This window comes from Furipterus horrens, unplaced genomic scaffold, assembly GCF_987537825.1.
Source record: "Furipterus horrens unplaced genomic scaffold, mFurHor1.1.pri manual_scaffold_4, whole genome shotgun sequence".
Taxonomy (NCBI): domain Eukaryota; kingdom Metazoa; phylum Chordata; class Mammalia; order Chiroptera; family Furipteridae; genus Furipterus; species Furipterus horrens.
The window spans coordinates 137,427,479-137,440,830 of NW_028327174.1; the positions used below are offsets into that span (position 1 = coordinate 137,427,479).

At 39.3% G+C, this 13,352-nt stretch overlaps 1 protein-coding gene across 1 annotated transcript in view; it reads left to right on the forward strand.

Moving 5' to 3' along the window:
• SAXO1 (stabilizer of axonemal microtubules 1) overlaps positions 1-13,352 on the forward strand; it is a 109,613-nt gene that overhangs the window by 71,097 nt on the left and 25,164 nt on the right. Inside the window, exon 2 of the mRNA XM_090275818.1 lies at positions 7,857-8,036. Coding sequence (XP_090131944.1) covers positions 7,857-8,036 — 180 coding nt within the window. The remainder of the gene's footprint in view (positions 1-7,856; positions 8,037-13,352) is intronic.

The following is a 13,352-nucleotide window of genomic DNA, read 5'->3' on the forward strand; positions in this document are numbered from 1 at the left end:
ATTCCATAATCTTTGTTTTCCTGGTTGTTGCTATTATTAATTTATCTAATGGTGCACTCCTGTTTAGACAGTGAATAGAATTCTGTGGGAAGATCAGACTTTTAAAGAGTTTTTGGAATTTTATGTATTTGTTGGTTGGCATTAGAATAGTTTCAGGGTCTGCAGGAAAGGGGACAGTGTCTTGACTTGGAAGACTCTGAGTGTAGCTAAGGGGATGGGGAAGAGGTAGGTCTAAGAACTGCCAGTTAATTGACTGCCCTTAGGTTTATCAAAGCAGCCAGGAAACAGAGGTGTGAGGTACAGTTGGCATCCCATCAAGCCCCATAGTGTATGGCCATGATAAAAGCACAGGCTTTGGAATCAGGCAGAAGACCTCAGCTTCTAGTCCCGCTTTCCTCCTCTGGTTATGTGACCTGGAGCAAGATAACCTCTCCTAAACCTTAGTTTTCATATTTTTAAACGGAATAATAATAGTGCTTCCTTCATAGCATTGCTGTGAAGATTGGAGCGGATGACACATAAAAATCTTAGCCCATTTAGTATATAGTAATTTGACAATAAAAATAGCCTATTAATTACAGAGTGCTTGCCTTGGACTGGGCGAGGCATTTTAATCTGATCTGATTTAATCCACATAAGAATACTAAAGTAGTAGTAGTTGTTGCCAAGATATTACAGAGGAAAAAATAAAGATCAGAAGAATGAAGTAACTAATGTTCTCAACATTACACAAGCAGTCAGTGGCAGAACATAAATTAGCTTCTTGGGGTGGGGGTGAGGGGGCAGTGGTGGTGTCTGAAGGTGGTGTTGGTGGTGGTGATGGCATTCAGGATGGGCATTGAAGAAAGGGAAGCATTTCAGAAGAGTGGAAGTGGCAGGAAAGAGAGAAATTCCAGGCGACATGAAGGTGCATACAACTGAAGTCCAGCTCTGTGGAGAGAGAAGATTATGGGAAACTTCAATTAATTTTTCATGTCTTTTAATGCCCTTGATTGTGTCATCTGAAGGCAGGTCAGAGAGATCAGGAAAGAAACAAAGACTATATTAGTCAACAAAAATATTTCTAAGCATGTTTGTCCTTCTTCCACTTGCAGAGAAAACTTTCAGCACTTGAATGCTTGTCATTCTTTTGTCTGTACCTTCAAATGCTAACCCTGCACTTCCCAGTAGGAAGGCCACAATCACCTGTGGCTGTTGAGCACTTGAAATGTGGTAGTCCCGATTGAGATGTGCTGTCAGCGTAAAACACTTAAGGAATTTGAAGACATAGTAAGAAAGTAAAATCCTCTATATTTTTATATTTGATTGCATGTTAAAATGATAATATTTTGAAAATATTGAGTTAAAATTAAAATATTAAAATTAATTTCACTTCTTTTTATTTGTTTAATGTGCTTGCTAGGAAATTTAAAATGACATATGTGGTTCTCATTTATGGCTTGTGTTCTCTTTCTAATGGATGGTACTAGTCTAGAGGTACTTGTTATATACTTAAAGTTCTGTCATCCATTCTAGTGTTACCTGGGCTGTAGATGACTTTGAGCAGGTTCATGTCAGGAAATGTACCTGGTCATTCAGATGTGATAGAGAGCTAGGTACTGACCACGGCTAGGTTGGTACGTTGTTCTCTGAGCTTCAGATTTTTTATCTGCATAGTGAGGACATTGGGTTAAATATTCTCCTGGCCCCTTAATTTTAAAATTCTATGGAACTAGCTTGGAGTCAATTATTTTACTTTTTTTTTTTTTTTGGTTCCATTGAAAGATCTCTACTACTTCCTTTACAATATGTCAGAAAACATCAAGATTATTGGCTTTTACTTGTTATTCTTTAGTAAAGCCTGGATTGGAAATACTTTAGAGAGTTCTGATAGTTTAAGGCACCTTCTTCCTCCCCTTTCCCTCTGTTGCCCACTGGCCCCGTCTAGGCATGTTTGACTGTCCTCCTGAGCAAGGTGGCCAAGGCAGCTCCTAAAATGATACGAATATTAGAGAGTTTGAAGCAGTCTCATTTCTTTGGTTCATGATTGTCAAGACTACTTTCAAGTACTCCAAGTATGATGATCCATAAACTTCTTTTTAAAAAATATTTTATTGATTATGCTATTACAGTTGTCCCAATTTTTACTCCTTTACCCCCCTTCCCTTTAGTAATCCCCCCTTAGTTCATGTCTATGGGTCGTGCATATAAGTTCTTTGGCTTTTCCATTTCCTGTACTATTCTTAACATCTTCTTGACTATTTTGTATCTACCAATTATGCTTCTTAATCCCTGCACCAGTCCCCATTTCTCCTCCTCCCTCCTCCCAGCTATTATCCCTCCAGATGATCTCCATATCTATGATTCTGTTCCTCTTTTGATTGTTTGCTTAGTTTTTTTTAGATATAGTTGTTGATAATTCTGAATTTGTTGTCATTTTAGTGTTCATAGTTTTTATCTTTTTCTTAAATAAGTCCCTTTAACATTTCACATAATAATGGCTTGGTGATGATGAATTACTTTAGCTTTACCTTGTCTGGGAAGTACTTTATCTGCCCTTCCATTCTAAATGATAGCTTTGCTGGATAGAGTAATCTTGGTTGTAGGTCCTTGCTTTTCATCACTTTGAATACTTCTTGCCAGTCCCTTCTTGCCTGCAAAGTTTCCTTTGAGAAATCAGCTGATAGTCTTATGGGAACTCCTTTGTAGATAACTCTCTTCTTTTCTCTTGCTGCTTTTCAGATTCTTTCTTTATCTTTAACCTTTGGCATTTTAATGATGATGTGTCTTGGTGTGGTCCTTTTTGGGTCTAGCTTGTTTGGGACTCTCTGTGCTTCCTGGACTTGTATGTATATTTCCTTCACCAGATTTGGAGAGTTTTCCTTCATTATTTTCTTACATAAGTTTTGAATTTCTTGCTTTTCCTCTTCTCCTTCTGGGACTGCTATGATTTGGATGTTGGCAAGTTTAAAGTTGTCCCTGAGGTTCCTAAGCCTCTCCTCATTTTTTTCAGTTCTCATATGCTCATTCTGTACTGGTTGACTTTTTTTCTTCTTTATGAACCAAATCATTCATTCAAACCCTGGTTTCCTTCCCTTCACCATTGGTTTTGTGTGGATTTTCCTTTGTTTTATTTAGTGTAGCCTTCACTTCTTCCCTATGCATCTGCCATACTTAAGCATATCTGTCAAGCCTGTGAGCATCTTTATCACCAGTGTTTTGAACTCTACATCTGTTAGGTTGGCTATCTCCTCGTTTGTTTGGTGGGCTAGCTCCTCATCGCTTAGTTTTCCCACTGGAACCTTGATCCATTGCCCCTTTTGGGTCATACTTCTCTGTCTCCTCATCTTTATAGGCTCATGTGTTTGTTTGCCTCCGTGTCTTAGGTAGAGCTTCGCTCTTGTTATGTTGTAAGGGGCAGAGCCTTAGGTATTCATCAGTACAGGGCAGCCTGTTTCACCATGTTGTGGCGCTGTATGGGGGGCGGCAGTCAGAGAGGGAACAATGCTGCTTGCTCAGCACTTGCCCCTTTTCCAGGCACATCTCCCACTTTCGTATGGGACTGGTGCCTCTCTAGCTGTTGCCTTGGCTGTTGTTCCCAGAGTGGGTGGGTCTGCAGATGTTCCAGGAACCTGGGGGCCCTTTAAACAAGTGAACTCTGCCGAGAGACTGGTAGTTTCTTCCTCTGCCCCAACCCCCACTGGTTTGCACAGTCAGATCTATGAGACTTTATTTTCCCTGGTTCTGGAAACATGAGCTGCACAGTCTGGTCTGGTGCTGGGAGTCCTCCCCAGGTGTGCCTCCGCAGTTCTTAAAACATGTGATCGTGTTTTCCTCCAGCCTGCTGTTGCCGCCACCGCTGCCACCACCACACTGTGTCCTCTCCACCCTGGCTCCGCCCCTCCTACCTGTCTGAATGAGTATTTCTTCTTTATATCTTTATTTGTTGGACTTCCATGCAGCTCAGTTTTCTGGAACTTCTGGTTATCTCTAGTTCTGAGATAGTTGTATTCCTTCTTAGTTGTGGAGGGAGACACATCATGTCTCTCTAGGCCTCCATCTTGGCCGAAAGTGCTCTTTCATTATTTTTTCAAATAGTTTTCAATTTCTTGGTCTTCCTCTTCTCCTTCTGGCACCCCTATGATTCAGATGTTGGTATGGTTACAGTTCTCCCAGAGGTTCTTGAGCCTGTCTTCATTTTTTTGAACTCTTGTTTTTTTCTGTTTTGGTTGATTCTTTATTTTTTCCTCTTGTCCCAAATCATTGATTTGAATCTCGGCTTCCTTTCCTTCACTGATGGTTCCCTGTATATTTTGTGTGCCCTCCCTTATACGTTTGCCATACTCAATGAGTTCTCTGAGCACCCTTATCACCAGTGTTTTCAACTCTGCATCTTATAGGTTGGCTGTCTCCATTTCGTTTAGTTCTTTTTCTGGAGTTACGGCACCTGTAAATTGTGTAGGGCAGAGCCTTAGGTAGTGGTCAGGGCAGGGGCAACCCACTTCACTGCTTTGTGGCTCTGTGTGTGTGTGGTGGGGGCTCAGAGAGGGTACAATGCCACTTCCTGGCTTCTGAAGGCCTGCTTGGCACTCGCCTCACTTCCAGTCACCTTGCCCACCTCCCCTATATGATCGGCACCCTTCCAGCTGCTGTTGTGGGGTTTGCATATGTTCCAAGCCTATGCAGGTCCTTTAAGCTATGAAAATTTGGCAGTTTTGTCTGCCACCCCAACTCTGACTTGTTTTTACAGCCAGAGGTAGTAGGGGTTTACCTTCCTGCTGCTGGAACCCTGGACTGTGCAGTCAGGCCTGTGGCTGGGATCACTTGCTCCCGAGGTATCCCTTCAGATTTTTATCTACCACACATGCATGTGGGACAGTCCATTTCACCACCACTACTGCTGCCTCCTTTCCATTACCACACCACCTTTCCAGTCCCTCTCCAAAACTCCAGCCCTCCTACCTGTCTGGATAATGTGGCTTCGTAAATCCTTGGTTGTTGGACTTCTGTACAGCTCGATTTTCTGATGGTTCTGGGTGTTGTTTTTGAGATCTGGTTGTAATTCTTTCTATGGTTGTGTGAGGAAGTGAAGCATGTCTACCTACACCTCAATCTTAACTGAAAGTCCGCGATTCCGTAAACTTTATTTAGGCACTATCTACATCCATAAAAACTGAGAATCTGTCTTTTCCCTTTTTCCTCTACTAATGTTAGAATAATTCATTTCTTTGTAAATATCTTTCTTTCAGTAGTTCATCTTCCTATACACTACCCAACTGTTCATCCACCTGTTAAATAAATATGTCAGGCAGGCATTGGGCTAGCTTCCAGAAGACAGAAATGTCAGACTTAGTCTTTATCCATGAGAAACTCCTAGATTAAGACCAACAAGGAGAATCCATGGTGTTTGGTGACTTGAGAGGGATATTCAGTGTAGGTTAGTACAGGTGAGGAAAGAAGGTGACCCCTTGAGTGAACTCAGGTAATGAAATATTTATTTTGAAATAAGAATTTTGATATTTCAAAGTAAGATGAGGTTTTAGTTAACTAGCAACAAGTCAAATAAATAAAATCTACCCTATAAACATAAATTCCTTTTACTGGAACATCAATGTCTAGATGCAAGTGTTTCCTATACTAAAAACCCCTCTCATGATACCAATCACAATGTAGTACTTTGCCATGAAATTTATTTTTCTTTTGGAATAAACCTTTACAGTATGCTGCAGTTTTAAAAAGTAACAATATAGAAAGGGGAGTTATATAAAGCAAAGTTTTACTAGTTTAAAAAAGAAGGGTATCAGAGAGGGAAAATATTGCTGTATCTTGGAGTCTGTTTTATTGCAAGTCCCTGAATCTGTTATTTTTAATAAAATCCTGACTTTTCTGTCAGAGTCTGGGTGAATAAAATATATCTGCAGAGATATTTTTGGTAGTTAACACAGTTCTTGGCTTTTGATTTGAGGTTTGTAGGAATCCTAAAATAATAGCATACTAATTGGCTCAGTTGAAATATCAGATAATTGGACCGATTGCTAGCACAGAAATGGTAATAACAGCTAATGTTTTCATACTATAGGGGATGGTTATTTTGTTTACTATGAAACAACAATTTATCTTGAGTGGCAGAAGATTACAGCACTCAACTTATGTTCCCATGATTAGAAGATAACCTTATTAAATATATATGATATAAATACATGTTCATCTTTGTGTATTAAATACCAACAATGTACATTTTGAAAAAAAAAACTATAAACTTTTACTGAGCATAGTTAATACTTTGAAATTCAGATATTCATAGTATAAAGGCAGAATATTTGTGGCGGGTTTCCTTGTAAGTAATTTGGAAAACCTAAAATATTCATCATGAATCAATAACACTTCTATAATGACAAAAATAAAAAGTAAATGTGACAAGTTTATAACATCTTACAGATTTTCAAGACAGAAATCTGAAGAAAATAGGGATATCTGGAAAGTTACTTGTTTATATGCAGTTGCATTTATATGAACAATACAGCTGTAGATCAACTCTGTAGAACAATACAGGGTTGGAGAGTTTAAGAGAGGAACTCAGAAACAACACTGTGGCAGCAGCATTTATGTAGAGGGTTGAACTTATTAACAGGAACAGCATACTAAGTAGCTTTAGAGTAGAGAGTGATGAATTCTCTGTATATGTGTTTTTCTCCTTCCCTATGCACTGCCCCAGAATGCTGTGTATTTTAGTTTCTGTAATTAAAATCAGTTTAGTGTAAAAATTTTATAATAATTCCATGCTATTCCTTGATATAACCAGGTTGGAAATCACTAATGAAGTTTTGTTGATGTGCTGGTGTCTGATGACCAGAGGTACCCCAGCTGATTTGTAAGGATTGTATGTGGACACAAATTGATGCACTAGAGAGCTCAAATAGCTGCTCTTGGTCTAGCAGTTAGTAGAATAATAAGGTTCATTTATTACTAGCATGTAAAATTAAATGCTCACTGTAAAGTACAACTGCAAATTATTATTATCACCTGCATAATTTATTCATTTATAGACTCAGTCATTTATTAAATAAATGTTTACTGAATGCCTGCTGTGTGCTAGGCAGGATATAAGGTACTGGGGATGATAGCAGGGAATAAGACAGAGAAGGTCATGAGCTTGATAGATGAGGAAGACAATAAACAAACTCACCAACAAACACATCAATTACAGATAACAATAAGTGATGAGAAATGCATACAGGTGGTGACAGAAACTGGGAGAAGGGTGGGGGTAGTGGGGTGTATTTAGATATAAGATGATCAGCAGAAGTCTTACTAATGAGGCAGCATTTGAGGTGAGACCTGAAAGAATAAAGGAGCCAGACTTTCAATGTGAAAGTGGTTTCCCATAGTCACTGGCATTTAGTATACCACTTGTTTGCGAGGACAATATTCTGAATTGAACCAGGAAGCAATGATGAAAGATGATAATCTGACCCCAGAGCACAGCCTTGGAGCACCCTGTTCAGTCAGGTGGGAAGCCCTGAATTGCGGGGTGATTGGGAGGTCTCAGAGGAGAGCCTGGGGCAGCTGAATTGGTACTCAGAGGGCTCAGAGGCCACAACCATTTTACCACTATGGTAGGGAAGTGTTTAAACAAGCAATATGGCATGTGTTATGGCTGAACATCAGCCATCCTTGTGTGTAATTTTATGATCCAAGAAATTTTGATAATTAACCAAATGCAGTTACAGATCATTTAAAAAATTTAGTTCAGTAGTGAAAAGAAATGGTTAAATTTCTGTTTTCAATGACAGCAGTCATGCTTTTATAGTCTGGATCACAAACTGGATATAATCTTCTCGAGAAAGTAACCAGCCTAACTTCATGTGTTTTTATAGGCGACATCATTGTCCACATCTCTCGACCAAGATTTATGATAATACAGAGAAACCATGTCTTCTCTCCGAATATATCGAGAACTACCCTCTCTATCACTCATACCTGCCCAGAGAGTCCTTCAAGCCCAAGCTGGAGTACCAGAAAGGGTCCATACCAATGGAAGGCCTGACCACATCGAGGTGAGGGCAGAGGTGTGAATATATAAATATCGAACACTAATGAAGTGATGTATGATACTAAAGTACAGCATTAATAATATTTGATAGTGTATTAACATGCACTATCAACATATGCTATTAATGTGTTAATGTTAATTTCCTGTATCTCTGAAAGAAAATTCTGCATGTATTGGGTTGGTCAAAAAGTCCACATGGTTTTTTATGTAAAATAAAAGACACATTTTTCATTTTTACCAATAACTTTATTGATTTGGATATATTGAGTGTGCCGGCTATCTCTTGCGTGGTATAACGTTGATTGTTCTCAATTAATGTCTTGATTTGATCGCTATCAACTTCAGCTGGTCTACTCAACTGTGGAGCATCGTCCAGTGAGAAATCTCCAGCATGAACATTTGCAAACCACTTTTGACATCTTCAATCAGTCACTGCACCTTCTCCGTACACTGCACAAATATTTTTTTGTGTCTCAGTTGCCTTTTTACCTTTCTTGGAAGAATAAAGCACAATATGCCAAAAATGTTGCATATTTTCTTCCATCTTCAATATTAAAATAGCTCCACAAAAATCACCAATTTTGATGTTTATTTTTTAATGCATGCTGATATGACAGCTGTCACAAATACAATCTAACAAAATTGTTTTGGATGAAATTAAAGACAACTAATGCTATTAGAGCCATCGTACAGAAAAAACCGAATGAACTTTTTGGCCAATATTAGCCTATTCAATTTTTCCCAATCTCCTCTTAAAGAAAAAGGATTCTTGTGTGGAGGGTGGGGAAAGAGTAGAGGGGAAGACTAAGCTGATCTACATAAAAAGGATTGAAGTTTAAGTAAAGTAATAAAGGAGTGGAAACCAGTGGGTTGCTATTGAAAAAGGAGTTTTAGGCTTTGGTACCTAAACTCGAAGTCAGCTTGGGTGGTGATAGTGATGTGGGTGGTAGTAAAAGAGAGCTTAATGATAGAGCAAGAGTGGTTCTTTTTTGAAATTTGAAATTATGCTATCAATTTTCCATTAGGGTCCCCTTGAATGTTCTTTGAGGATATGAAGAAAGGATATTTCCTTTTAAATTACTCTTGCCTTATAAACTCTGATTCTTTAAATCCAGTCTGTGCAGAGACTCAACCACCAGGCTCAGTGTATTTGGGTCGCAAGGTATCTGTATTGAGGGCGTGAGGGAAAGTAATCAATCTCAGGACTGTTCTGTGTGTTGCAAGGCTCTGACAGAATCTGCCATTGACAACTCAGCTACCTTCAGATGGTAACTTGTGACTGGCGACTGTGGAGTAGAACCATCTTTGAGTGCAGCTGGACACATTTCAGATTATACAGCTTAGTCCCCACATGAGACCTGAAAGATGAACACATTCTTTGCCTGTGCCATTCCTCGTTGTTACAGGATTGCTGAGGGGTGGAGGTAAAATATTTCCAGCAGAGTACCTGCACATTACAGGTGCTCAAGACCTGGTAAATTTCCTCCTTGTGCCTTATAACTTTGTGCTTTTGTAAAGAAGGTCCCAGATGACCCAGCTAAGCAGAACAGCTCTAATTCATTCTGCACCCAGGTTACCCCCAGGATAGTCCTAAAAACATCCTTTTTTAGGATTATGGGTTGGAGGCTTAGAGTTTCTACTAAAAGCTGCTATCTTTTAGATTCAAAGGAAGAAGTTCATGTCTCAGATATGGGGCAGAAAAGACTGACCAGGGGAGATACAAGGGGATAAATGAAGTCAAAGTATTCCTGAGCTTGGTGGGAACTGCTGGATGGGAGGGAGTCGAGTGCCTTGTTTGATGCTTGACTTGACTTGAATCAGGTCACTTCTATGCCAAGTAGTTCTCTTAAATGATTTGGTTTAAGCACAAAATTTCCAGGTCCTTTTTAAGAAAAAAAAAAACCTTGTAATTTATGCAAACAGTTTTTTAAACCTATGACTTATTAAACAATATAAACCTTAACATTTGAGCTTCATTTTACCAAGAAAAAAAAAGCATTCTTAGTTCCTAAGAGTCTAAAGACCACAACAAGAGATGTGGACCCTTTCAGAACATTGCTGTCTCTCTGTTTTTTAAGAAACCTTGGTCAACACTAATGAAAAGTCCTCAGCATGTTCATGAGACATTTAATTATTGGTAGTAAAGGATAAGACCTGTGTTAAAGAATGACTTGCAAACACCACAGTCAGCTTTTAGATGTTGGTCTTCTCGTCTGTTTATCCCCAATTTGTAGGAAGTGAAGAGAGCCTTGTGAATGTCAAGTACAGTACAGCTCCAGATGTTGTCATATTAGGGACCTACTTCATGCCCTGGAAATACAGAGAAGGGTGTTTGAGGGTTGTGTGTTGAGGAATCCTTTCAGTTTGTTGCCTGCAAGCTTAGGAGAATGTGGATCAACCTTCTTTCTGTGGCAGGAGCCCTGCTTCGGCACCTGGCTCTCAGCCCCCAGATGGAGCCCTACAGGCCCTCCTGCCTCCCGAAGGTGCTCTGAAAAATGAAAACTTCCCCTTTGACCTGTCCTAAATTATCCTTGTCTCATGTCACTTACAACAATAAAAATATCATCCAGAAATTCCCTCTGTCCTTGCCAGAGCCAGCACAATAATATCAATTCATGTCACGACGTGGCCAAAGTGGAGAAATGCAGAAGCTGAAAGAATTTCCAAAACAAGTTGTTAATGATCATAGGGTCCTTAAAAATAAAAAAAGGTAGGATCAGAGTTACCCATGGGAAAGAAAAAGAGCAGAAATACTTCTCTCCTTTCCTTTATTTTCTTCCCAAGAAAGAGAACTAAAGAAGAAATAAACAGAGGACATCTCTTCTCTCTCCTGTATCTCGATTTAATCATTTCTCAGCCCTGTGCCTTCCATACTTGGCACTAGTGTTCATAGGCCAGGAATAAAACTATGTCCTTATCAGGATGCTGTTTTTTTAAAAATTGTATTTATTTGTTTGTTTGTTTATGTATTTATTTTTAGAGAGGGGAAAGGAGAAAGAGAGGGAGAGAAACATCACTGTGTGGTTGCCTCTCACACGCCCCCAACTGTGGACCTGACGTGCAACCTAGTCATGTGCCCTGACTGAGAGTCGAACCAGCGACACTTGGTTCATAGGCTGATGCTCAATCCACTGAGTCACAGAAGCCAGGGCTAGGATGCTATTTTTGAGTTCCAGTGAGTTTGTATTGGGATAAATTAACAGAAATTAAGATTTTATCAACCATCTTTTCTGAATATTATAAACCCAGCAGAGATTCTGATTCACACATGTGTACTTACAACAGAACTGTGTCCTATCAAGAAATGTAGAGAAGCTGTCCTCTGAATGCCCTACCAGAGGCTTCTGGGGGAAGAGCTGGGTCAGTCCTGTGGCTGAACACCCCACCCTGTCTGCATGGATTGTCACTCCTCTGTTTTTAGGACCCTTATTACGAGTGTCCCACCTACTTCCTATCTAAAGGCTGACCTGGCTTGGTTTCTGAGATTGGACATGAGGCTGCCATCTGCTGCATGATAAAGTCATGTGGCCCAGGGCTTGGCCGGATTTGGTGATTAAGCCTAGACACAAAAAACACCTGGTTTCTGGAAAGGTTATCATGCTAGCATAAGGTGTGATTACAGCTGCACACAACTCTTACCGACTATAAATCTTGGGGATTTACAGCAGGTGCCATAAGGAGAATGCTTGTGTTTTTCAGTCCTCCTTAGTATGAAACTTTTTTTTGTAGCTCTTGGTAATTCTTTCACATAGGATCTGCCTTTGGTTCAGATAGACCTGAGATCAGTTTATGAATAAGGCGTTTGTACTTCAAGCCTCATTTCCCCTTCGGCATGTCATTCTGTAAAAACACTTGGGCCCTATTTTGTGACATTATTTCTGTAAGCTAAGCCAGATGCTTTAAGATGGGCCAAGTGGATAGCCTCACAAAAGATGTGAGTTCTCATGATGGTGTTAGACCTTTATTCTAAATGGAGTGAGACCATGGCTAGGGTGAATTGGAGATGTGCATGTGTGTGGGCAGATTGACTTAGGTTCAGACTTGATGGGTTTGGCTGAAGGGCAGAGGTGCAGGAAGTTGGCAGCACAAATTTATTCATTTACTGTGAAGACTTTTGGGTAAACAGAGGGGAGTAAGGGAGGAAAGAGCTAATAGAAAAAGGGCATTTGGTAATCTTTTCAAAAGCCAGGAGAGAAGCAAGAAAGTTGGTAGTGGGCTTGACTCTTCCCCTACCCATTGGATTTTACACATTTTTTTTTTTTTTCAAATCTGTACTTGGCTTTCTATTCAGAGCTATACCCCAGGGGATATACTATGTATAGTGGACCTGAGAATTAATGAAGACATGCAGAAGTAGGTCTCAGCACTAGACTTGACTGAGCAGTTTCACTGCCTTTGATGATGTGTGTCTTTGATTAAATGTGGGGACAATTTGCCCATTACTTCTTCAAGTATTTATTTACTTTTCTGTCTCTGTTCATTTCTTTCCTCCAACCTTTTTACTCTTTGCTCTTCAGAATGGATAGTTTCTATTCATCTGTTTTCAAGTTTACTGAATCTTTCCTTTACCTCCATTCTGATATTAAACCCAGCCAATGAATGCTTCACTTCAGATTTTGTATTTTTCAGTTTTAGAATATACATTGGGTTCTTTTTATTTAGTTATTGTTTATCTTCTGTAGTTTCCTTTTAATTAATTATGATCTTATTTTTATTTTTGTAATTGAACATAGTCAAATAGCTGCTTTAGTTCTAATATCTATGCCTGCTTGGGGTTGGTCTTTATTATTATCTTTTTCTTTCTTGAGAGTAGGTTACATTTGTATTTGTGCCAAGCAATTTTGGATTGATCCTGTACATTGTTAATGTTTTATAATGGAGACTAAATTCTTCTACATTCCTCTGAAGAGTCTTTTATTCTAAGATTATTTATTTATTTGTTTGTTTGTTTGTTTGTTTATAGAGAGGGGGGAAGGGAGGGAGAAAGAGAAACATCAATGTGAGAGAGAAACATGTATTTGTTGCCTCTTGTATATGCCCCAACCTGGGACTGAACCCACAGCCCAGTCTGTACACTTACTGGGAATCCAACTGGCAACTTTTCTGTTTGCGGAATGATGCCCAGTCAGGGGCTAAAGAATTCTTTTTATTTTATTTTTTAACCCTTTGAGTGCCGTGTGTAATTAGAAATTTGGATCAATATGAGAAAAAATTATATATATATATAACCTGAGGTACAAAAAAAGAACAAAACATAAAGTACGAATTATTCCATTGTTACTTACATTTATAGCCATCGAACAAAGAGTTGCTGGGAGCG